The sequence below is a fragment of the Solea solea genome, chromosome 21, assembly GCF_958295425.1.
Source record: "Solea solea chromosome 21, fSolSol10.1, whole genome shotgun sequence".
Lineage (NCBI taxonomy): Eukaryota > Metazoa > Chordata > Actinopteri > Pleuronectiformes > Soleidae > Solea > Solea solea.
In genome coordinates, this window is record NC_081154.1 from 6,333,818 (window position 1) to 6,361,231 (window position 27,414).

A 27,414-nucleotide genomic window follows, 5' to 3' on the forward strand; every position below is an offset into this window, starting at 1 on the left:
GTTTTTCTTAAACAAACACAAACTGCTATGGTTGCATTACATCTTTCACTTTAATCTCATCACCAGAATGTACCAATGCACATAGAAAAATAGCCTCTTGTACAAAGCAACGGTCCGAGAGGAAAATTACAAACATATACGTCACATATTTTCATTCCACTGTCCTCAACACAATGTACAAATCTTGTGTGTGTGTGTGTGTGTGCGTGCGTGCGTGCGTGTATAAACAATCTGACTACCGTTTACAGTTACGGTCGTGTGCAAGAGAAAGAGGGAAAAAAAACTGCCACATTTTTGTTCTGGTCACTGCTGCATCACATGGACTTTAAGGCACTAAGAAATGGGATGGGAGCAAGTGATCCAGACATTCTGGACCGAGCTGCTTCATGGTACACAGTTTTATCAAAGTGGACAAAAGGTTAATAAGGCTTCTCTGTTGACCTTGTCACTCCAGCATGAGGTTAAATAAGGTGACTTTCATTTGAAAGTAAAAACAAGGTCCTGGATCCACAATACATCCAACATGTGTGGGGGGGAATTGGGGAGGTTCAGAAACACCCTTGACACGGTTTCACAATTAAAACACAACGGATTTACAATATTTACACCTGAGAAATGAAGAAAAAATACCATGATCTTTCGGAAAACGACTCACAATGAAGCACAGACACGGTGGAGGAGGACGGTGTCTACAAAACACATTTAAATGACCCACAAACGAACAATATTTAAATATATGCTTTTTTCCAAACATTCCACACATTATAGAGACTGTATAAAATGGACGTAGCTTTTGTGGGTTTTGAAAATTGAAGCCAAGAGAGTGGAACGGGTGGAGTGGTCAGCCACTGGGGGGCGGCATTGTACGTGAAAAAAAGTTAAAGGCAGCTCTGACACTAACCCAGTCCTCATGAATAAATGCTTTCCACTTTATTTGTAACATCAGTAAACACTTTCCTGAGGAGTTAATGGTCTATATCACTAGTCCCGGCTCATAATGTCAATTTTGGAAATTATCCTCCTGTTTGGAGGAAAATTGTTGATAAATATGAGTGGACACTAGTGTGATTGACAGCTGGCATCATCCTGGTATCGTCCAGTTTAAAAAAAAACGGACATGGTCAAATTGCAAACCCACAAGACTACTTCCACTTTCTTTTTTTAATATATGGTCTATGGTATTTGCATAGATTTATATACAATTCTCTGCCACAAAACGAAAATAAGTTAATATTTACACTTCAATAAAGACTTTGGTTATTTCTAGAGCACACAGTTTCAAGAAAGAGAAACCGTTCCTCTTTGTCCAGCAAAGGACAGAGAGGAAAAAGAATGTAAGGCAACATTAATATTATGGTCCACGGTGAAAGAAGGTCCTGCAGGTTTTAACGAAGAGCGTCTGTGTTATTTCGCTGCCTCGTCCTCTGGGGCCTGTTTAATCTGCCGTGAGTGCACCATGGCCCCGGCCAGCAGCCGCTCCTCCAGGGCAACGTGCAGGTTGGAGCCCCCCAGCTCCAGCAGGGGCTCCAGGCCGTGAACCCCCCTGGACGCCCCGGTCTCCTCCGGGGGCCCTCCAGCCTCTTTAGGTCCCAGCTCCCTGCGCCTCCTCCTCAGATCCGTCTCTCCCTGTTCCCTGACCTTCTCGTGGGAGCCCTGAGGGTTCATCTCGGCTCTGACAGCTCTGTCTTCCGCGCCTTCTCCAGGGTCCGCATCGGCAGCAACGCTCTCTTTGAGGTCTCGTCCACCGTTCTTCAAAGCTTCGCCGTCTTCTCTCTCAGCCTCCTGTGCCGCTTTCTGGGCCTCTACGACTCGCTTCAGCTCGTCCAGCTTCTCCCGAGCCTCCTCTGCCGCCTGTTCTTTTTGCGCTCTTGCGACTATTTCTTTGTCTACTCTCTCTTTCTCCTGCTGGAGAGACTCTCCTGCAGCTTTCTCTCTTTTTGCTTCCTCTAACTTCTGAGCTCTCTCCTTCACCAACCTCACCTGCACCTCTCTCTCTATCCTCTCCCTCTCTGCTTTCTCCTTCTCCATTTCTTGTGCTTGAGCAATCCTTTCCCTCTCCTCCCTTTCCAGCCTCTCCTTCTCCACCCTTGCCTGCACCTCTCTCTCTATCCTCTCACTCTCTGCTTTCTCCTTCTCCAGCTCTTGTGCTTTGGCAAGCTTCTCTCTCTCCTCTCTGTCTAGCCGCTCTCTCTCCACCAGCGCCTGCACTTCTTTCTCTATCCTTTCCTTCTCTTTGACCTCATTCACAACTTCGTTTCCCAGTCTTGCCTTAATCTCTTTGTTAATCTTCTTGTTTTCCATTTCTAGGCTTTTTTCTTCGCTCTTGAGCTGCTCCACCAGATTGTTTTCAGGTTCCGGTCTCATCTTTGCCAGTGGCACTCCCCGCGCTCCCACCTCATTCTGGAGGGGAGATTCTCCTCCAGGTGCAACATTAAAATCTTCCTTGTAGGGTACTGGGGCAGCTACTTTAGCCTGTGCTGCGTTATCCCCATCATGGGCTTCATTCTGATCCACAGCCACACCACCCTGTGGAGCTCCAACCCCAGCTCCAGCGCCAGCTCCGGCTCCGGCTGCCTCCTTCAGGTCTGAGGCCAGTCCAGACTCTTTGGCCTTTGCTCCTCCACCTTCCATCACCTCCACATGCTCCTGGATGCCTTTCTCTGCCTCAACTTCAGCAGCACCTTTAAGAAAACAACCACAATATCTACACACTGTCTAGTTTGGGCTCTGATATCGAGAAAAACATTATCTATGTAATGTAACGCACCGGGCTGTTTCTGGTGGATCTCCTTGTGTTGCTCTTCTATGACGGCCAGTAGTTTCTCCTGCTGGTCCAGAAGCCTCTTCTGCTGCTCCTGTTGCTCCTTGATCACCTGCAGCAGCACCACATGGTCGATCTGGCCCTCTGCACGTACACAAAAATGCTGAATTAAACCGAGTCACAGACTGACGCTGTGAGAATTGTGCACTGGTTAGGGATCTGTGAGAAAGTCGGTGATGCTGATGTAGAACCGGGATCAACAAACACATACGTTGCTGTAGACATTAATAAGAAGCGTCAGAAATGAGCAGCTATGTTAAGAGGTGAGTACACTGGTGCATTATAGAGTTTCATGTTAAAAAAAAACACCACATGTATACGTAAATATAATGGTTGTATAATATATACTGTTAATGTAAAAAGACAGACCAGAGTAGGCTGAAGAAAAGCCAAGAGCGAGTTCATACCTGCAACCAACTTTTTTATCACTGTGACAGGAATCCAGCAGAGAGAGAGAGAAAGAAAGAAAGAAAGAAAGAAAAAGGGGCAGAAAGAGAGAAGAGAGAGAGAAAGTGGGCAAAAGTAAACAACAAAGAGTCAACAAAAGACAACAAAGACTGTGGAAAATATCAGGTCAGGTCCAGGAGTAAAAGAAAGTCATGTGCACTGTGTTTTTACTCCTTCAAACACGTCACACAGATGATAATACAGAGGATAAATCAAAGCCAAGCAAGATGTGGGGAAAAAAGAGTGTCAGGAGCAACAAAACACATGCAGTACAATGCTTTAAAAAATAACTTGCCACTGATTCTCTGAATTAATTACATTCAGACTCAGGCGGTCCGGTTTTGATTCAATATCGATTCATTTAGAGATATTCAAGTTTCTATACCAATCATGCTTTGGTTAAGAAAGAGATTTTCACAGAGCTAAAGCTGCAAATTCTATAAAGTTTGGATCTCTGTAACCTGGCACTTGATAAAAAACTTTTTTTTTCATATTGTTTACATTCAATAGCTGTCTGTGATAATTCAAACTCAAACATAAAGAAAAACTGTGAAACTCTTTAACAAAATCCAGCCAAGAAGCACATCAGGCATTTTAAAGTAATTGACAAGTTGTCCAGCAGAGGGTGCTGTGAGTGCGACTAGGCCTGCACCCATGCACTCTTTAGTCTTCAGAAGAAGCCAACAGTGAAGTCGTATTGTTTTGAAGACACAAACAAACAAACAAACAAATTGTCCTCCTGAGTGAACAATCGGGACACCAAAGTCTCCTGATTGCGTTAGTCAGATCTTCCAAATGAAAATCGATGAAAATACAGAGAATCTATTTCTTTTGAACTCAGCCCAGACGTAGAAAATGTCTTATATCTTCACAGAAAACACTTCTGTGGTGGGACTTCCTATCAGGGGAACAGTGTATTTTATCCTGGGCTATAAACACCCACACTCGTGTGTAAGATTTTTTTAAACACTGGTACAAACTTGTCTGCAGGAAGAAAAACATTTGAATGCAGCTTTATTTCAAACTGCATTACATCCAAATTTCCTCTTACCCTCCATCTTTTCATCCGCTGTGTCTTTGTTGTCTGCAGCTGCAGCGCCGTCTGCCACAGGACGATGTTCTTCTTCAGGAAGCGGAGCTGAAGAATCACACACACGAACACAAAATCACAAACTCCATCTTTCTTTCCTTCGACTTTCCATTAAAACAACAGTGACACACACTCACGTTTCTCTGGAGCCTCTGGAGCTTTGTTCTCCACTTTCACAGCCCCCACCTCATCATTGTCCACCACGGGAGCTTTCACGTGATCCACCTTCACCGCTTCCTTCACGTCCTGCTTTTTCTCTGCCTCTGCGTTGTCCACTATCTCATTGGAGAGAACTTCACCTCCACCCAAATCCACCTCCTCTTTCCTCATGCCGGCGTCAGCGGGCTTTTGTTCGGCTCCCTTTGCGTCGTCTGCCTTCACGTGCTCCCCGTCTCCTTCAGGTTCTTCATCTCCTCCCAAGGCCTTTTTTCTCGTGTCTATTTTGACCGCATCATGAGGAATGGGCGGCTCGTGTCTGTGGGCTTCTCCCTCTGGCACGGCCACACCTGAGCAAACGCACACACAGCACACGGAACCTTGTGAATTCTTCTGTTTTGGTGTGAATCTTAAAGTACATAAAGATTCAGAAGGGCCAAGATTTGATTACTGATGCATTAAAAATTGCCTACAGAATGTGTTGAAATATAGCAATATAAAAGGGTTCCCACAACATGGCTGACATCAAATTCAAGGCCCTTCCAGGACCTATTCCCTCAAATTCAAGGACTGAAGATCTGTTCAAGATAGGTTTTGTTTTCTCTTCCCCTTCAGTTAAAGCAGAACCTTACAAGTCTGGTTGTTTACCACCTTAAACATTCATTGTTATCCTCACTTTATCCTCACTGCTAACGCGTGTGTGCACCCTCACCCTCGTCAGACAGTCGTTTCCTCTTCCTCGCTTCCTCCGACAGCGGTTTTCTGTGCTTGTTTTTGCCGGCTCTGCCGTTATGAACGTCTAAAATAACACTGTCACTGTCTTGGTCTTATAGCCGGTACCCCTGCAAGACCCAAGACCTTGCGGGACCTTCTGATTCTGAGGACTCCGGGTCATTGGCGCTGATTTTACATGGCTGGTTTCCCACTAACAGACAGTAGGGGGCAGTGGAGACAGCCCCCAAATCTCCCCACAACAAGACATTTCACCATCACAATGACTCTGAAGCTGTTTAGCTACTTTCCAGATAAAAATGAGTGAGAGTTAAAGTTCTGTGTCCTCACCAGCATCAGGACGGTCCAGCTGTGCCTCCTCCTCTCCCTCCTTCTTCTTCTTCTTCTGCTCCTCCTCCTCAGGACCTTCCACCGGCCCTTTAATCTGAGGCGCCTCACCCTGGTTCCTCTCCCCAGCCTGAGCCGCTGCGTCACCGGGGAGGTCAGGCTTTTCCATGTCCACTGACTTCTTGTTTCCAGGATTGTCTGCATCACACAAACACAGAACACAATCTGTGACAACACCGCTCATAAAATGATGGCCCCCTGTGAAAATATCAGACTCCCGTCCCTTATCTTCAGCCAACCTGTACTCCCTGTCGACAAAATACAACCACAAATCAGTTCATAACAGATTTATACATCTGTAAAAACACACCCGGATATATTTCCCCTCTTTTTTTATATCATTTTTGTTTGTCTTTGTTGTATTTTTTCTTCCCCCTCCACAGGTTATAAAGCCAGTCTCAGAAATATGAGACTAAATTAAGAAACCATAAATGTGACATCTCATTTATTTATACGTTTTTTTTCCCCCGCCTTCCTTGTTGGCAAAAGCTAAAACCACTGTATTGTAATGTAGTATATTTATCACTATCTTTATTTCCGTGTTAAGTGGTGTTTATTGTACACATTTATTGTGGGCATTAAAATAAATTAACACCCTGGCGTAAGACTGTTACTCTCAGCTGTAATTGATTTTCTGCTGCTGCTCATTTCTCACGTAGGATCCACCAGGGGGCAGCAAATACTGCAAATAGCAAAATAGTCACACTTGTAATGAATGAGATAGACTAAAGGGGGGGGAAGTGACAAACAGTAAAACGGGTGTGCAAGGGTTAGAAGGAGAAAGAAATATTACATTTAAAATTCAAATAAGGGTTTAGCTGAGTCAGACTCAATTAAACCAAACTAAAGACAGGAAGTAAAACTTAAAAAGCACCTTCTCTGTCAGCCTAAAACACACTCCCATTTGTTCCGTCTGTGAACCTCTACCCTCCCCAATCCTCACATCACACTTTCCTTTTATGCAGCCAGAGCTCGCAGGCATTTTATAGCTGCCACAGGAGATACGGGAGGAGACGGGGGGGCGGGGGGTTGGTGTAGACAATGTGTTTTTTTTGGAAGGGGGGGGAGAGAGAAAGAAGGAGGGGAGGAGGGCGGCAGCAGCAAAATGAACCGAGGTAGAGGAGTGGGGAGAAATTGCTGGAGTTTGAAGGGCATCACTCTTGCTCCATCAATGTCAAGTACACAGCGCTGCACTCAGATATTATCAAGAGGTTATCTCTTCGCCCTGCCTGTCTGTCTGTCACCCTGTCTGTCTCCATCTTTTGTTCTCGCACAAGATGAAAGAAAGCCTTTCTTTTCCTGTGGCTTTGTGCTTTTTGTTTCACTTGTGTTGATGATGCATTTCGTGTGAAATAATTGCTGCCGTCCAATTTCTAGACCGCACTGCAAAAGGAGACGCGGCTCCAGCCAACTGAGGTAAATGTTTCCCACGGCTCATTAGTGAAGCACTTCTCATTTACAGTCCATGGAGTAGATACACAATCACACAGCCATTAGTGTGTGTCACGATCTTTTTACCGTGCGGTTCGTGGGGGTTCGGGAGCGGCACGTTGTCCTTGACAGGTGTCGGTGTGAGGGCCGGGGTTTTGACAGCGGGGCTGCTCGCCGATATTGAGAGAGTGGTAAAGGTGCTGATGATCAGGATCCCCAGACCCACAAAGAGCACCAGCTACAGGACAGAGGACACACAGCATAAACCTCGTCATTCTTTTATTCATTCACTTGAAACCATGATTAGAAAAGAGTAAAGTCAGAGGATCGTCACCTGCGCGAGGATGCTGTTCTTCTGGATTTTCCTGAAGATGAGGGCGGGGCATATGAAGCAGATGAGACTGCCCATGGTGGCTCCAGTCAGACCCAAGATGGTTTCCACTGAGGGGAGATAAGGAGAAGATAAACACAGTGATTATTGTGTGGCTCTACAGATCGTTCCGCAGACTCCGTCTGACACGGTCACTGAGCGGGATTGTGATTCGGCTCACGATTGTCCGGCTTTCAGCAGTGCTGTCGCTAAACACACCAGACTCCTCTGTTAAATATTGAATTAACTAAACCAAATGTTGTAGATTAACACACGTTTTCTTTTTAACTGATCTACAGTTCGGCATTGTTTCGGTTTGATTCTTGTGTCGCACGCGGCTGGCAGTCTGTCGAGGTCACATTCGACAACTCACCCCAAATTTGGGGCTATAACCTGGCTTATCTACATTTTAACGTTTATTAATATGCATGGTCCTTTTCCTTAAATAAATAATAATAACTTGGACAATTTATCATTATGAGCAGCCACAATCCATGTGCTCTGTCGAGGCAACTCTTCCGATTCTATCAACTGGATGTAGTTTACACTCCAAACACTAGATGGTGACAAAGTGCTTCCAATACGATCCTTGCTATGTGTGGCATATGCATCAACCACCACCTTGGCTGCATTCAATAATACTGTAGTCCACAAGGGGCAAAAGGTCTAGTGTATAAAATTTAGGTGAAATTATTTTCAGTTGGCAGAAACTGAAGCTCAAATAATTCAAGTGTACAATCCTGATTTTATGAGTTGTTGTTTTTCCAATTACCCCCCCAAAATTTGATCGCCTTTTATATATTTATATCAGGAGCTGGGTCAGGTTTAAGGAGGCCGCCAATTTGGATCACTGTGTTTTTTTACAACAGTCCAGGAAGGACAAACGTAACATATTTTGAGTTTTGATGCTAAATCAAGGCTGCACAGCTTCACTAACACACTTGGAAGGGGAACTTCACCAAACCACAAATCACACCACCAAAAGTGACCCATGCTCTGTATCACGCAGCCACTTCCTAACTGCCTCTGTCGTTTATAGCCGGCAGCTGCCCAGAAGACAAGCATGGAACCCTGCCCCTGGCAGCAGAAGCCCTGGCCTCACCCCGGTCTCTGTGGGCCCTGCGTTGGCTCCGCACTGGGCCTGGAAACCTCATCGTTCATCCAGTGGACGGACACCGTATTGTCTCCCTCAGATTTAGTGTCCACCCCCCATGCCTCCCCCACCCCCAGGGTCCTTAGCTCCTGTCTCCTCAGTCTATTAGTCTGATTAGACACACAAAGAGCCATCCAAACACATGTTCACTGTTATATCTGCACCCAGAAAAGACTCAAAGAGTCCAGAATTAGAGACAGTATTTGTGTGTACATGTGTTTCGCGAGTGTGTGTTTAAGTGTGTGTGAGTCTGGTAGAATAATAGCCTTATCTTCCCCGCCGGCCCGTCTCACAGGAGATAAAAGTTAGGGCCCTGATTTAAGGACTGCGTTAGAGTGTGACAGTCACTGACTCGTAAAGTCACATTCACACATGTCGTAAAAAAAAAAGGCTCCGCGCCCCGCTCCGCCCACAGAGAGGAACACGTGCACCTTAAAGACCCCCGCAGCCAGCGACGTCGCACACATATGAACACACACACATACGTGCACTTTTAATTCGTTCAATCCCTGCCGGAGTGTGTGTGTGTGTGTGTGAGGATATACCGTTGGGAATGAGAATGCCTCCCAGCATGGTTCCAAACACGATGCAGAGGGTGATCATCTTGAAGCGCAGAGGAGGCATGTATCCCCCGGCGGCAAACGTCCCATCCTTCTGCTGCGAGGACGGAAGCAAAATGAAAGAGAAAAGGAAGAAAATTCAGGCTTAAAATGTGTGTGTGTAACCGATTTCAACTTGTTTTGAATCGCCCTCCCCCCCACCTCTCCCAGCATCTTACACTACTCAGAGCACATCAGTGCGACGGAGATTTATCTAAATGAAAAGAGACAGTCAGATGAGTTAATGCGCCTGTGTTCACATCTGGATATGATCAAAAACCTTCACGAGGAAAAAGGATCCACGGAAAAGTTGGATAAATGAAGACGTTTCTGTCTTTACGACTGTCAAACTGCACCACAGGAATGACTCCACCGCCTGCCATTTCCACAATAATGAGTGCAAAATTAAACAATTACGGCTAATTTAAAAGTCGGAGCAATTTCTGTGGCACTCCTTTCTCGTCAGCTTTTTGACATAAAAAAACCCTCCACTGCTTAATAGGTGGCCGCTTCTTACTTGCTTTCAAAACAAAATGTCACTATGTCACTTTAAATACTAATTTTGTTTATTCAATCAACTCAAATATGATGCAAATTATTTTGGAAATGAACTAAAAAGCACAGAAAAGTGGACAAACAACTTAATTTCAACCCGTCACCCGTACAAAATCAAAATTTATGAATACAAAAGACCTCGAATTTTAACCTCATTAAATTTAAATTCATGTTAATGGCTGTGACGCCGTGTACAGGGTCAGTATCTGAGCTCACCTGCTGCTCAAAGAGCATGGTGTTGATGGCCTGGCGACACGGCAGGATCATCATGGGAAATCCCACGGCGACGGACATCATGAAGCCCACGCGGATCATTTCTGTCACCAGGTTGGACGGGAAGTTCATCAGCACGTTGCCCGCAATGACGTCCGTGAAGCTGACGTAGCCAAAGAAGCCAACCTGGTTTAGAGAAGTAAAGATGAAAAAAAAGACAGTAATTAATAAGGTTTATTGTTTGTTTGTTTTTTACCTGGTTTAGTTCTTTCACTTTTTTCTTGAATTAAAGAAAATGTGCGAGCGTACAAATGACATCTGTGTGGTGTAATGGAAGTTGGAAGTAGAAGGATTATTCCGATGGATTATAATTTAAGGTACAATATTAGGGCCATGACATGTTTACTTTAAACTTGACAAATCGAGATTAAACATTTGAATTTCAAGAATTAAATTGGAATATCATGTCGAGATTAAACACGAAATTATGAGAATAAAATTACTTGGAATATCATGTTGAGATTCAAGTCGACATGTCGAGATAAATCTCCAAACTTCCAGAATAAAGTTACTTGGAATATCATGTCATGTCGAGATTTATTTTTCGAGAATAAAGTTAGAATATCATATCATGATTTAAATCGACTTTAATCTCGGCGTGAAATTTTTAATTCGAATTTAAATAGGAGTATATTTTTTTGCCATGACGAGTGTAATCTCAACATGTTGATTTAAACATGTCAAGATTACACTCGTCATGGCAAAAAAATATACTTGTATTAAGCAGATTTGATTATTTATACAAGTTCACACTTTTACACACAAACATTTTATCCAAAGGTTTATTTAAATGTTTTCGTTCTCTTTCAAATCTGTCGATATTCATAATTTCCACAAAACTACAGCCGTAGCAAGAGTTATTTCTATACATTGTTAAATCTATTAGTTGATCGGTCCTTAGAGTATCAAAAAATGTTTATTATTGTTTCTCAAATCTCAAAATGACTATATTCACATAAGTAATTATTACATTATTCAGTTTTTACTGATTTCTTTGTGAGCTGGAGCAAAGAAACCAGAAAGTATTCAAAATTAAGAAGCTAAAAAAAAAATCAGAAATATTGTTGTTAATTATTACAAATAACACTCAAAATGATTAATTGGTAATTAGACGATGATTAATTTAGTAAACGACAATAAACACATAATAGACGATTAAGCACAGCACATATGAGTGGACAGCAGTGTGATTGACAGCTGGTGTCGTTCAACAAGCGCCTGGTTGCAGCTGACGGTCAAATGGTAAAATCTTGTTTTGCAAACATCTACAGCTCAGACAGAGGAAACGCCTGTGACGTCTTCACTCACTGTGATGTAGAAGATGGTGACGACGTTGAGGGCCGACGTAAAGATGGTGCTCATGCGTTTGACGGACGGCTCGTCCAGGCTGTCGTAGGTCGGCAGCACCTGCCTGTGAGACACAAGCGGCTCAAACAACAAAACAAACAAACAAACATAATACATGCCACACTGGTGCTGGTGCTGCTGCGATGCATTCATGTGTCGTCTGAATTATCTGTATATTTACATTTTTAGAGGCTTAAATAGTCTGGGTCCTGTAAATGTAGCATGACTCGACAGAATTGCGTGGCAACAGCTGCTCAGTCATGGTCTACGAAGCTACACCGCTTAAAATCTGGTCAGAAAAAAACCAAAAACAGCTCTGTAGGTTTTTTTTTCCTCCATTAACGAGCAGCCATATGGGAGCCCATTTGTGCCACTCAATAATCAAATGATGCATCACTGTCCTCATGTCCTTGTCAGCCTCGTCCTCCTTTAAGTAACCCATTTCGTCATGTTTTTTCTTCTTTTCTGGAGCTAGTTAAGTGTTTTTAGTCAGTCAATGATGACATCAAATTAAACCTGCGTCGTTGACGAGGTCACTGTCGCGTTTTGGTTTTCGAAACCAATTTTCATCAATACAATAATAAATAATCTTTTTTTTTGTAAAAAGGGCTCCAAAATCTTTTCAGCCATTCAGACATTTGTTCAAATCATTGTAATCCGAGATACAAAAGTAAACAACTGACACACACATGAATGCAGCAACGTGTTCAGCAAAATGCATTCATTCATGAAAATAAATCAATAAATAAATATCATAAAAGATTTTTGGAAAGTGACAGAAGTGATGTCGTGTTCTGTAGGACTGAACAATTAATTGTAATATATACTGTAATTGTATTACATACATGTTACATTCTAACAATGTATTTTTTTTTTGACACGCGCTACCAGGTTTTGGTTGTTTCCAAACTTCAACCCTAGATTCCACAAAATAACCCTTTAATTTTTTGTTTTGACTATTATTTACACAGTGATGGGTATATATTAATATATATAAATTCTACAGAAATTAAATAGGTCGAATTACAGTGTTTCTACTACATTCATTCAGCAGTGAGAAGCCACTGCTAAAAATAGGGCCACGCAATATTGTACGCTTTATATCGGGCCGATAACGAATACCGATTCTGATATGTTTATGTTTATCTCTGCGCCCCAACTGCAGAGGTCCTTTAGTCACATCTGTAGTGAAATTAACATTATAGTTTTCACACTCTTGTCGTAGCAGATTGTGCAAATATAATTAAATGTTAAAAAAAAAAAAAGCCGTAGAGGGCGCTATCATAGAAGTCAGGGAGGTAGCAGCCTCTTCAGACTACTGTTTTGTCCGATAATATCTTAGACAGGGATGGGAATCAGTATCGGTTCGATACTGGTCAAAATCACTGGCTCTAATATTGGACAGATAAAAATGTAAAATCCGATACAATCCAAAAAATCCTATATATATATATCGCATGCTTCACTATGCACTGACTGTAAAAATGTAAATAAAAATCAGCAAAAGCATTTTAGCCAAACAAATATAGGGTGAAACACATTCTATGGGAAACAGTAAATTAGATGTTTTTTGTTTTTGTTTTACCTGAATTGTTCAGCCCTACTGTGATGGCAGTGTAGGAGGGATGAAGTGTGTAGAAGTGAGAATGTGTGTGTGTGTGTGTGTGTGTGACACAGAGTGGTTGACAGTAGTGAAAGTGAGTTTGTCATAAGAAAGTGTGGCAACGAGAAGAAAACTGTCGACACATTAACCTGTGAATTTACAGACTTTATACATGTGTGTGTGTGTGTGTGTGTGGGGCAGGTTTTAGAGCATTATAAAGTCTCCTGGCAGACTCTTGGTGCTCACCCTCCTCTCTTCTTTACCCCCTTCTGACTCTCTTATTTATAAGTGAAAGGAAGAAACAAGAGAGGAGAGATGAGAACGCAAGCGTAACTTTCTCTGCCTCTTTCACACACTCTGGTTTTATGAGCGAGCGCTGTCCCGTGGTGCTATTCCTTAATGCTCGTTTAATCCGCAAACCAGTAAATCTCCGAGCCAAGGTTAAATAAAACGGCATATTGTGAGTGGGGGGCTAACGCGTTCTAATGGTCAAACGACAGTCCAGACTCTAAAGGCTAATGTGTTTTTATTTGCTTTAACGTTGGCCTTTAAACGGGAGGAACTATGACAGAGGAGCTCTTTAAAGTGAGTATGTGCGCGCCGTAGATAATATCATTAACTTGGCGGCTGAGAGCGCGCTGACAGTAGCATCACAGAGGGACATTTTCGCCACACATGCTTTTCTTATGTCCCTCTATTATGAGCTAACTGCTCCTCGCAAATTCAAGCGCGCGGGCCAACACAACAGCGGGGGCCGGCTCCCTCCCATCCCATCATAATGGCCGTGTTAAGTAATGTTTTAACTGAAAGTAAACACATTTCATGAATGTAATAAAAAAAAAATCCAATGTGCTGAGAGCTGTTTAATCAGCCCCGTGAATACATCAGTGTGTGTCTGTGAGATGGCGCCGGTCCAATGTGTTGATTAGTGGTTTGGCTTGAGCCGCCTGACGGAGCGCTCGCCTCGCTCGGCCTGACCACAGGCCAAGAAATCACACTGCCAAATATCACTCAGCAGCGCTGGTGGGAACCAGTACACACACACACACACACACACACACACACACACACACACACACACACACACACACACACACACACACACACACACACACACACACACACACACACACACACACACACACACACACACACACACACTTTGCCGCCTTCTTCTAACACACAAACACCTCACTCACTAATGAACACGTCCGACGTACTATAATGTTATGTTGGCTCTGTGCAATTTACATTCATTAAAGTCTTGTTTCTGCCCTCGAGCCGACAGTCGCCCAATCCTCCCGCTTCCTTCACTTACTCACTCTCACATAAACACAAACAAACAAAAAGACACGATATAAACCACCACCATCACCCAAACATCTGGCACCCTCACCATAGCATGCCGACTTGTATCCTTCCCAAGCACTAAGGCTACATCCATACTTTCCCATTTTCACTTGAAAACGCAAAAATTCTGACGTCGTCCACACTGCCACGGCATTTTAAAGACCCGTAAATTTTTTTTTGAAAACTCTGGAGAAGCAAAACAGAGACCTTTAAGGCCAATTTAAACTCTAATTTTGTCTGTTTTACGTATATGCGTCCCAAACATTATCTTTGTCACTACCCTACATACCCCTGTGGTTCTTTTGCATTGGTATTGACTGTAGTGCTGAGTGCCAAGTTGCAGGCATCAACAAACATTGCAAGCGGATTCTGCTGCGGTGGAATGGAAAACCATTGAACGTAATTCGTCCCATTAGCATCATATAGATGAATGGAAATCCGCAACTGGTTCTTATCAGCCACGACTTGAAAGTTAACGATGGGTTCCAGTCAGTTGGAATTTCCAAGTTCCTAGTTGAATGTTTCAACTGGAACTCCCCCTTTCCAACTTTGAAAGTCGGAGGAGTCACACAAACCCTGATATTAGATTCTGAAATGGCTGCCACTTCACTGTTATTTGCACTTTTATCTTATTCGTTTCACATTTAAGTCTGACCGTCGTTATCGACGAGCATTGCTAACAGTGACGAACAAACTTTTTCACAACCTCTTAACTGGAACACGGTCAACTAGGCGGTAACGTCGCGTTAACCTTTGATAGGTACAAAAAGCTCAGTTAAAACACAAACTTTCAGTTTCACCTCTTTATCGTCCTAATGAAAAAAAAACCCTTGATCTAGGTTTTTACTAAGCAAAAAACAACAGAGGAGAGAATCAGATTCTGTTTACATATACTAGTTATAAGTTGTGTTATATGTACGCAGTATGTATGTATGAAAACGCAGTCGTATGGATGTGGCCTTAGACGAGACTCGCTGTAATCCCAGAGCAAACCGTTCACACGTAGAGGACGGGACAAAAGAGACAGTGACGAACATGCAGATGGGTGAAGATGAAGGAAAATAAACAAATATGATGACTCGGCTTGTGGGGGTAAAGTGGCTCGTCCACTAATCGGATGGTCAGTGGTTTGATCCCTGCCTCCTCCAGTCCACAAGATCTCTCCTCCATGAACCAACAACAATCCACATGTGTGTGTTTTTTTGTTGGTAAAGCACTGCACTAAATGCTACCTAAACTTTTGTAGACAAATAAAAGATTTGGGAGATATTTTTGAAAGACTACAGTCTAACATCTCAGGAGATCAACTCACAGATGTTATAGTCTCAGAGTATGATTCTGAGAAGACCGTGGATCTTGCAGGGTCACAATTTACAAGAATATTACTAGATTTTAGTGAACATTTCTATTTTTATTTTATAATATGAATAGAATATCTAATATCTTTTCTAATAGAATATCAAATTACATTCTCCAGACTGAAAGACTGTTGTTTAACATCATCGCAATGTCAAAAGTATAGAAAACGAGTGCGCCACAAAACTCGGGATTTGTCTGCGAGTTTGGTGCAAAGACCAGTGTGAAACCTTTGCGTCCAAGTGCAGTGGTAATCTACACTTTTGTGGTCTCCGATTCGTCGACATGTTAAACCCATAGTGTATATTTAGCAAACTATAATGTTACAGATCAGAAAAGTTGAATAAAATGAACAAAAAACAAAAGTACTGTGTATGTAATGAATATGTCTGGACTGCTTTTGTCGAAGCAAATTCAGCTTTTCAGAATGAATTACACAATTATTTTTTAACATGTGCTGAGCGGCCAAATTAAGTTGAAAAAAAAAAGCAGTAGTTCGGTCAAAAAGCAGCTGAAATCCCAGATCAATTTAAGAGAGGTCAGTCTGATCGGTGGAGCAAAAAACAGATGAGCTGTCTGTGAAAAGCAGCGGAGTGAAATAAGCAGCCTCCCTTTTGCCAAAAACCTCATTTCCACCACAAATCAGTGAGTCTCTCCAAAGCCTCCGCTGTGGCCTAAAGGAGCGACACGAGCACACAGTACATGCACTAAATGTGACATGTGATCAGAGTCTACATGCAGAAATTAAGCATTCAATCCACTCTGTTAACGAGTGGAGAAAACCCAAGGTTCAGATTTGTCGATTACTGCCAACATTCGTCAAGTCAATCAGCGTTCAGATTCAGTTTTTTTCTCTATGGTCTGAGTTTTGGTATCAGTTTCATTCCATGATCCTGTGCGGGTGGAGGGGCGGGGCGGCGTACTTACGACTGACAGGCGAAGGCCATCCCACAGATTGGGAGACAGCGAAACACGCCCTCCAAGCGAACCACATTGACTTGCCCTAGCCACAAACCGCTGCGCAGCCCATGTTTGAACGAGGACAGCACCATCTAAAGGGAAGGAGGGGGGGGTGGGGGGTTACAGCCCGAACCATATACAGACAAGAGCAGGAAGAGGAGGAGGAGGAGGAGGGGGAGAACGGGGAGGGCTGCAACCCAAGCTGACGTCTCTTTGACAGATTATAATAATGATAATAAAAAAAAAGTAATGAACGAGGAGAGAAGACAAGAGAAAGTGAAGAGAAGGGGGGGAAAAAAGATTTGGCAGGAAATCCCATACTGAACAAAAAAAAACCTGTCATAGCTTGACAAAATGGAGTCATGGAGGTGATGAAAGACAGTGAAAGTGTACATTTGACAAATAGAATAAAGTATAAACATAAAAACACTATGTCACCGGACAGGTTTTTGATCAGCATGTATTTCCTGCCTTTCGCTCCTTTCGTTTCCCCATGAAATGACACTTGACAGTTTTCCCGGCCGTCCACACCCCCGACCAGGCTGCTCGTCGTGGGTGTGGAGCAGTGCTGAGAGCACCTTTACTTCCTCTGCCTCAAAACTACTGCCACCAACACCACACACACACACACACACACAGACAGACAGACACACATGGCTCAGATCAAACCCGAGTTAAAAGGTGCAAAATGGGGATGACTGATAAGAATGGGGTGGAAGGAACAGGTAAGTGGTCGGGGGGGGGGGGGATTTCAGGAGCATGAAGTTGCAAGGGCTTCCCCCCCACTGCCCACGCAAACACCCAGTGGTGTTGGGTTTTTTTTTGAGGGGGGGTGGTTTCCGTGGTTTACTTACGGGTGACAGCAGAAGGTTGTGGCGATAATGGGCAGGCACTGAATGACGCCCTTGAGGCGCCACAGGTGAACCCGCTCCATCCAGGAGCCCGAGATTATGCCGTAGCGCAGAGATGACAACACTATCTACATAGCCAGCAGCAGGATCAGCAGCATGAGAGAGAGAGGGAAGGTAAACACAGGGTGTAGAGGAGGAGGAAGTGAATGTGGAGTGAGGAGGAAGAGGAGGGCACAGGGGGGGAGGGAAAGGAGGAAGATAAGGAGAAAGCGATGCGATAAGCGGGGGGGGAAAGGAGAGAAATGAAGAGTAGGATGAAAGGAGGGGAGGGAAGGAGATTACATCACTGTTAGAGGGTTAGGGGTCTGGACCGGGCCAGGCACGGACCGGGGCCTGGTTCAAAAACCAGACACACACACCACGCCACTCTGATCCACGTTACCGTCATGCCACGGCACTGAACATCACATCACATCACATCACATCACATCACATCACATCACATCACACAACACAACAACAGTGAAAACAGCAGTTTGACATCTGTGGAAGCAAAACTGGAGCTTGGTTAAATCACATACACAAAGCATGTATGTGCTGGGGATGCACGATATCATCAGCACAATGCCGGTATCGGCCGATATTGGCTTTGAAATGTATGATCAGATACTGGCAAAAACGTGCCAGGATCCCAGTAGGCAGAAATGGACTTCTGCGTGTTTATTTACCTCAAATAAATAGATGTATATGTACACCTACTGTGACATGAGCTTGAAAAATATTATGTTAATGTCACTGCAGAAGAGACAACACATTTGTATATCAGTATCAATTATTGGCCGAAGCATCAGATCGATATCGGCAAAAAGTCCAATATTGTGCATCCCTCATATGTACACAAACAAAAATACATAAAGAGTAAATGAGGTGAACTACATGAGGCAGGAAAAAAAAGCTGCTGGACAGCAGAGAGGGCATTTTAACTTCAGTAGCTTTGAAATTAGGCTGGAGGTTTAACCAAAAAATTAACCAAATGTACCATCCGTAAACTTGGACACACAACATTTCTGCAGCTGGGGGGGGGGGGGGGGGGATCTCTGACTTTGTAAAAACCGCCTTTACAAATAAATGTTGATAACAATCTATCCAGGAAGGCAAGCAAAATGAAAAACAGCCCGTCACCTCCTTGAACAGAAATAAAGATTTCTAGGCTTTTAAAGAGTGTTGGACACTATTTAACCAAATATATAATCAGTATGTACTTTTTTTTAGATATTTTAATTCAGAAAGGTAAACATTGTATAATCTGAAAGGGAATAATCAGATAGATGTTGCTCCAGTTCTCACTGAAACTTTAACCTTTAATCTGGCGTACAAACATCTACTATTACTTACTTCTTAAGCACAGTTGGGAAGATAATGCTTTTTAAATCAGTAAAAAAAACTAAATAGTTTTCTACTTGACTGTAGAAGAAAGGATTCAAATATTTTTTCAGAGAGTTTAAATATGTGAATTAAATGTGTCAAAGTAAAATACCATATGAATTATGAAACCTTTAATATTCCATAAATGCTCCACCGAGCACATGCACGACAAACTCATGTGAAGAGAATGAAGAAAAACTTGAAATAAAAAGCAGCAGGAGCATTTAATCTGAGTCAGGTTGTGGCCTGTTCGTTCTTTCCTTTATTGGAGTGGACTTTATTAGATTTGTTGCACAGTTGGAGCTTTCCATTTTTTCAAATGACTGCTTATGGCTTCAGTGCAGCTGTGTTTCTAACAGCCGAGTCGTGTAAAGGAGGTCAAAATAACTGTATTGGCCTGACATCACCATCAGTAGATACTATCGTGGTCCTGTTAATAAATGGAAATGTAATGTTGACTTAAGATAAGACCAAGTTTTCTGTATGAAATGAGCAAACAGAGAAAAAGGGAATTCCCCACAGATGCAAAGGTTTTGTGATTTAGTGCCGTTGACCATCTGGCCACCATTTACTTTGCACTTACAGGTGCTTAAAATGTCTCTAGTGGCCAATTTCCACGTGACATCTCCTTCCCAGGGGGAAAGCCTTTGTTTCTGCCTTTAATAAAGAGCTGAGCAGCAACAGTTTTTTTGTTTTTTTTTCTGCCTGATGTGATTCAGTGAGGATTTACTCTTTACAAAAAAAAGGAGAGGAGGAAAAAGAGGAGGAAGAGGAGGAGGAGCAATACAGTATAATGTTGGAGGAATCAATGCAGAATAAAACAACACAACTAATTCAATAATTTAGGTGCTGCAACTAATGATTATTTTCATAATCGATTAATCTGTCAATCATTTTCTCCATTAAATATTTCCCAAAACTCATAATGTCTTGTTTTATTCAATTTGATTACGAGTTTTCAATTTATAGCCGATTAATCGTTGCAGCCCTACATTAATCCACACAATATTCAGAAGGTATAAACCCAGATTCAGTTGTCTAATATACTAAGAACTAAAATGAATCATTTTTGTCTTTTATTTCATTTACATTGTAAAAAGACAAAAAATACATAACAGCTGTGAGGAAAACAATCCTCTATTGCAATTACTTTTCTACTTTTTTTTTAAACTATAGCCATTCTCTTTCAAATTCATTCAATGTGATGTCAGTGCAGTGCACTCAGAGGATTTAACTCTTGTTGTTCCTCGTGCATTAGAACATTAAGCTCTGTTTGCCATGCCAGAAAATGTCTGCTATGCAGCGCAGGGTGCGGCGCGACTATCGGCCTGGCGATGTGACTCACTGTGAACATGAAGAGGGTGTAGAAGATGAGAGCCATGGCGGAGAAGGACTGCAAGGAGGCCATCATGTTCCTCTGCAGACTCAGCGGGAGCACGATGAAGAGGGACACGGCGATGAGCAGCACCACGCGGAAACTGAACGTCACCTACGGAGGAGAGGGAGAGGGTGACAGCTTATAAAACAACAATGACGTCTTTGAGGCTTCACTTCACCTTTTGTTTCATTGTTGTTGCAAACATTTGCTACAGTTTCATTTGTGGTCAGAAGTCAGAATTTCCGACTCATTGAAGGTTGCAACCTCACAAACCTCGACAAAGGGATTCAAAGATGGCTGTAAAACACTCTGCTACTTTTACTGTTAATTGCACTTCTGACTTATTTGCTTCACGTTACGTCCTGCGTACACATGGAACTGTCCAATTTTTACCCTGTTCTACCTGTACAGTGTTTAAACAGAGACCTTTGGAAACAACAAGTCTCACTGGTTCTTATCAGCCACACTTTGACTATCAGCTGTGAGTGAAAGGTTCCACAAACATTTACTGTACTTTCAGATTTAAATACACGCACTTGCAAACAGAATGGGGTGGAGTCGAACTTGTGACCTTTGCTACCATGTCTTTCGCACACAGGGTACCGGTCTTAACCACTGAAAAATGTAATCGCGTGCTAAGAAGAGGACAGACCTGTAAACCCAAGAGCTGAGCGAAGAAATTAGAGCCCAAATCTGCGATGACGACGTAGAAGGCGATACACGTCCCCAACATGAGTCCAATCATACTGCAGGGACACAGAGAGACAGAAGAAAACAGTTTTTTTTCTGTTAAGATAAGATAAGATGGTCCCTTTTTAGTCACCGAACAGGCAAACTGATGGTGTCACAGCAGTAAAAACTGTCAAATGTAATAGGTAATAAATAATAAACGTGTATTTTAACACCTGTGAAAATGCAATAAAGAAAAGAATAGAATATTATATGCATTATAGACAGTGAGAAGTTTATAATCTGTAGTGTAGAGGGCTACACAATTGTAGAGAGGGCACTTGTTGCATTTTAACTGTTGTCAGTGTTGAAAAACGTAAAAAAATAAAACACATTTATTACAAATAAATGTATTTTTATTTTACCTTTAAATCCTTAATGGATGCATTTGTTAAGTTTACTTCATATATAAAGGGTGTATTCTAAATAAACTCAAATATTCATAAGGTAAAATAATGTCCTCAATTGCTCAAACAGACAGACCACAAATCTTCATCTTCCAGTTATATATTATATTCATCTTAAAAGTCTCTTTTCTATTAAATACAGCAGAGTGGAATATAAAACTTCTGATTCTATACACTATTGACCACTACCTCAGGAAACAATAGCACATATTAAAACACACCTTTTTTTCCTGCTTTTATTATAATGTTTATTCAAATAAACTATTATTATTTTTCTGGGTGTGAGTTTTCATAGAAACACTCATTCTGTTTGTTTTGGTTCTTTTTTACTTGATTTTATGGTATTTATGTGTGTGAAATAAATAAAATGTGTGTGGTGGATACATAAAGGAGACTTGCCTTGTCTCCACCAGAGTTTTTCCCGCTTTCCCATAAGCATGGAAGGCTGCAGAGGGAAAAACAATAACGTCAGTGTGAACACCTCAAAGACAAACAGGTGGCAGTTTCACAGAAATAGACTCTGGTGATAAAATCCGACACAACGCATAATCTTTCTTATCAAGTTTTTCCCAACAACACACGTGTTACTGTACCTGTGTGAAGAGTCCAGCAGCTTGGACCTGTAATCTTTACTTCCACGTTGTTTGTCAATGTTGTGGGTAATAGTGAGGTGGTTTAAGTTCAAGCTTCTGTAGCTGACACATGTTTATCTTTATTATGACTGCCAGCTACCGACATATTCCCCCGCTTTAAGACGACTGTACTGAAGCGCCCCGTTCGTTTTAATAACGTCAGTTATGATGACTTCCGACTCACCCAGTCCGGCATAAGTCCTGCGCTTGGTGTTGCTGGCCGTGTGAACCAGGAACATGCAAGACTTGTGAGTCATCCAGGAACAGAAGAACAAGAGCAACGTGCCCAGCACTATTCCACACTGTGAGAGAGAAAAGAAAGATGAATGTAAAATAATCATGATTCTAATGCTTTGTTTTGATTGCCATGGCCTGTTTCAATTCATAGCACATTGCCCATAACAGCGTAGGCTTCAGTTTTATTACAGGTGAGCCAAGGTACACTATAGGGACAAAAGTGGCCACACCTAAGCTAAGTAATGAATTCAGGTGTTTCAATCAGGCTGTAACACTTCAGCATACCAAGACATGTTGGACAATGATATGCTTCCAGTTTGAGGAAGGCCCATTTCTATTCCAACATGACTGTTCACAAAGCGAGGACTATAAAGACATGGTTTTAGAACTTGACTCTCCCGCATATAGACCTGACCTCAACCCCATTGAGCACCTTTGGGATGAGCTGGAATAGAGATTGTGAGCAGGCATCAGTGCCTGACCTCATAAATGCTCGACAGAATGAATGAAGCACGAATTCTCATAAGAACACTTGAGGAAAGTCTTCCAAGAAGAATGGAAGCTGTTATTAATGTACTGTTTATGTATTTGAATACGTCAATACAGTCCCTGTCGGTGTAATCGCCAAGCATCTCACATAACTTTTTCAGGTCATACTTGGTCAAGTTTAATGTAATCAAGTAAATGTTTTACTTGGATTTGCTTGTGTTCAGATTAGTCTTTTTCTAATCTTGAAAAAATCTCTCTAATTTCAGTGAGCGTCTATTCTGGTCGGGGGGGGGAGTCCAATTATAATCACAACATTTCATCTTGTAATAATATTTCACAGAATTTCACATTAAAATGTGCTTGTTTTGATTTGAAACTTTCACAACAACATCATGTGTATCATACATAATCAATATATATGTAACAAAAACAGACAGAAATAATTGTCAGATAATAAATGAGGCTGCACAAGACAAGAGTCTGACTGTCACATGTGACCTGGACTTGAAGAGAGAATATGCAAACATTTGCTCATCATACAAAAGAATGTACAGCTCATCGTTTACTTAAAACACAGTGACAACCTTTTTCTACTCACAGAAGTCATGCGAATGTGATTCATCCATGACAGGGAGTGAAACATTTGCATTCAGATCATGTGTGACAAACAATAACAGTAACAACATGGACTGTATGGAAAGAAAAATATAGATATTTTCCCCATTTCTTTTGCAGTATGAAAAAAAAAGAAAGAATTATTATCATGGTGCTGGGGTGAGATCATTGCTGGCACACAGAGAAACAACTTGAGGAAAATGTGACACTCACTCACTTAACCTAATTCCCAAAAGGAAGACAATATACTAATTAAATCCCCTAACAGTGTCTCTATTCCTGAAGGAGGAAACTATATTAAATTAAATATTAAATTAGACAGGGAGGAGACAATGTGGTGGAAAAATAAATATTTGTTTTTCCCTTTATTGAGAATGTAGTCTGGAAAAGGTTTTCCCTCCAAACTAACAAGAATAAATGACGGTATATAGCAGCCCTGTAACAAGAATGTGCTTCTATATGCTGCCAGGATGAATATATTGATTGTGGTGATGTTATTTTGTTTTTAATAGAGGGAGATGGTACGAATATATATAGAATACCACAATAAACACACCATATGTTTTTAGATTTAAGAGATTATGTCAGAAATAAACTGATGATGACACAAGTATGTATTAACTAATATAAACTTTTGTAGTTTTTCTCCCTTGTTTTTGTTGCTTCTTGTGGATAAAGTGATAGAAGATGGATGGATGGATGGAGTTATACGTGAGTTTAGCATGATATTTTTTAGTTTAATTAAAAAAAGATGCATATATATATATATATACACACATATACACACACTGTATATATACTTGAGCTGCAACGATTATTCTATTAATCTATTACTAAATTAACCGTCAAAGATTTTGATAATCGATTCATCAATGTTTTTTTTAACAATAAAAACAAGCGCTCCGATTTTTCAGCTTGTTAAATGTGAATATTTTCTGCTTTCTTTACTCTTTTTAGCAAAGAAATAATTTAATATGAATATTTCTTGTTTAATTTCCAGGTTTTCGAAACATTTTCTGACATTTGACTATTTATTTTTATTTTTAAATTGTATTATTTATTTAAATTTATAGGGTTGTATACCGTTGTTTGCTGATATCCGATATGCTGACATATCAGAAGTTGATGATATATATAATCATAAAAATTAAAACTATTTACTAAAACTAATATAAAACTATAATTGTAGCTGTCATCTTAGTTATATTGGCAGATCTTGGATGTGTTTCCCGATATCTGATATTACATTTTAAAGCTAATATCTGCCGATACCGAGATTGTGTCAATAACATATTGCTGTATCGGAATATTATTTGTATTGTGAACCATGTATTTATTAAAGCCAATATCTCTATATATCTCTATACCCTCAAACACACTGTCAAGTCTGTCCACTAACTAAATGCTAGTATGCTAGTGTGGTACCACAATTAGGTAGTCAGTGGAGTAGAAAGACTATTTTTTACAAAAACAATTGTTTTAAAAGCATAGTAATTTTATTCAATGTCTATTTTTTGTTGTGTGTCGACTCCAGGAAGAGTATACGCGACCTTAGTGGCAGCTAAAAAGGACCCGATTGATAAAGAATGAACAATAAAGAATTAATGTATTGTTTCAGCCCCCTGTCTGTTAATCATGATAAAGGGGGGCCGTGTTACTGGTGCGAAGGATTTGACCGTTGCACCCGCAGGTGAGGTGACGCACCTGTTTGAAGCAGAAGGGCATGGTGAGTACACTGACTCCCACGATGCTGTTTACTACGTTCATGATGAGTCCAGAGTTGGACGCCGTCATCTTGGACATTAGTCTGGTCCAAACCCGGCGGGAGAAAATGAAACAGTCCAGAGGCAAACAGCAGCAGCAGCGGTAGTATACTGACTCTGGTCCTGGATGTTAGGGTCGGACTAGACCGGACTATAATCCGGGTTTGTGTTTTCTGTTTTCCTCTCGCAACCCAGCAATTCAGTGACGTGGCGCTCTGTAGAGGCGCATAAGACAAAAACCAACAACATTTTGACTCACATTTAACCTGCGTTTGTTTAGCGACACATAAACAACACAAAGGAAGCCGCGAACATTAACATTCAACACAATTAAACACAATTAAATCTCAGTAAGATTAGAATATTTTGTGAAGCTAACATGCTAACATTACTGTACTGTAGTGGTCTCATCACTCACCGCTCTCTGCGCCCTCCGCCTCCCGGCACTATTTTACGTTATCATCGGTAGTTTCTTGACCTTAAACTCGGATTTTATCGCTGCAGCGTTTCGTCATCGTTTGCGTAAATAAGACACCGGTTAAATCAAACGTTGTAATCCAACCGTGTGTTTTTTTTTCTAAACGCGTATCCAGGAAGTACGAATGAAAGACGAGGATGTGAAGAGGAAACTGCCCGTTGGCTTTAACGTTGTAGAAATCCTTGGGCGCCCACTAGTGGTCAAATAGGTTTACTGCCATTCCATAAACTTGCAAAATTAAAATGTCTCTCTCTTTTTGCTACTTTTTTAACGGTACATTTTCATAAATTTGAAACTGTTACATCTTTATTTCGTCCACTTTGAAATAATTTACTTTATTTGTGTTTATAATATATTTCAATTGAATTGTGTTTTTCCTGACTCCTTTACTGTCTTACCTTAATGTTATGGCTGTGACAAATTTGTTTTTACTTTACATTAAAATATAAATATAAATTGAATTAAATATATATATATAGAGAGCCACTCCCCCTTGGAAAACCATAGTCTTCTTCAGATCGTTATTATCTGATAGAAATACCAGCTGAGTGAGTTGTCTATTAAAATTTCCTAGATATTTTTTATTTAGTTCACGGTTTTTTTAGTGGCTTTTATGTTGTTTTATGATCTTTTATACCCATTAATCACCTCATGACCTTTCAGACTTATCTTGTGACCCCTGGCAATGGAGGCCAAACTACTGTGTCGTATAGAAACCATATGTTTTTGCTTATTCAAAAGAAGAGTTTGAACTTGATCTCATTGTTTTATTGACATTTGTACTAGCACTAAATAAGCCGGGTGTTTCTTCCACCCCTGTCGTGCTCAGTAATCATAACAACACCACCAGACATGCACAAATCCTGTTTTTCCAGATGCCTCACCGGAGATTATTCCCCCCACCGGAAAGGGAAACGGGCAACAGGGGGATGTGAGGGCTAAAGGTGTGAGGCGGAACAAAAAAAAAGAAAAGACTAAAACAGAAACAGGGCAGTTGTGGATGACGTCCGAGGGTAAAGTTAGACCTAACACCTGAAAGCACTGCGGGCATTATTTCCATTAGGCAGAGCGCCTGCCTGCTGCCCTCTCTGATAGATGACTATTGTGTTGTTTGACCAGGAAGGAGAAGATGGACGGACAGACAGAGGGAAGGGAGGGAGTGGAGGGATTGACCTGGGCACTTTCCCCCTACGGACAGAGGATTTGCAGAAGCAGGGATGTGATGAAGCTTTGAAAGGCAGATGTGGGGAATTCTAAGCTAAAATAATGTGTGTGTGTTTGTTTGAGTGAACATGTGTGGAATTTTCTCAAAATCACTTTTAACACTCTCCTCCAAAAACACACTTTTATAGAGTCAAATGTTTAATAATTATTAATAGGGCCCAAGCACTGCATAACACCCGTCAATGTTGACCGACAGTAATTAGCAGTGCCATCTACTGCCAACAAGAAATGATGTGCGTTTCATTTACAAACAAACTAAAGTTTGGTGAGAACCTCCGTCAGACATTGATGACACTATTGTGAAAACTGTATATAATCTGACAAATTTTGCCACAAAATGGAATGTTATGGTCACTCAAAGGTCAAGTATGTGATGTAGAAACATGTTTTTTGACCAGTGGGAATGTTTTATGTAATTTTATTAGTAACTTAAAATCTTGTAGTGTAACAGGTTTTGACCAGTGGGAATGTTAGCATTCACTCCTGGGTCAAATTACTCTGCAGTTAACATAGCAATTAGCCATACATGTTTTGAGCATAAATGTTTTTAGCAAAC

General features: G+C 41.4%; 1 protein-coding gene across 3 annotated transcripts; it reads right to left on the reverse strand.

The window, feature by feature from the left end:
* Positions 1-31: 31 nt before the first annotated feature.
* On the reverse strand, positions 32-25,763 carry slc38a10 (solute carrier family 38 member 10). 3 transcript variants are annotated; one of them, XM_058620784.1, is made up of 18 exons: positions 25,575-25,763; positions 25,098-25,371; positions 22,237-22,354; positions 21,820-21,865; positions 20,937-21,030; positions 20,252-20,395; positions 16,598-16,722; positions 11,323-11,425; positions 9,958-10,140; positions 9,133-9,244; positions 7,399-7,505; positions 7,152-7,302; positions 5,577-5,771; positions 4,496-4,864; positions 4,320-4,406; positions 3,229-3,249; positions 2,768-2,905; positions 32-2,681 (listed from the first exon to the last, which is right to left on the reverse strand). In XM_058620784.1, the coding sequence occupies exons 2-18, from the start codon at positions 25,194-25,196 to the stop codon at positions 1,405-1,407; spliced, it is 3,369 nt and encodes a 1,122-aa protein (XP_058476767.1). In that variant the 5' UTR covers positions 25,197-25,371; positions 25,575-25,763; the 3' UTR covers positions 32-1,404. The 3 variants fall into 3 exon arrangements, with proteins under 3 accessions (XP_058476767.1, XP_058476766.1, XP_058476768.1); XM_058620783.1 differs by lacking the exon at positions 16,598-16,722 and adding an exon at positions 17,485-17,609; XM_058620785.1 differs by lacking the exons at positions 3,229-3,249; positions 16,598-16,722 and adding an exon at positions 17,485-17,609.
* Between the last annotated feature and the right edge of the window lie 1,651 nt (positions 25,764-27,414).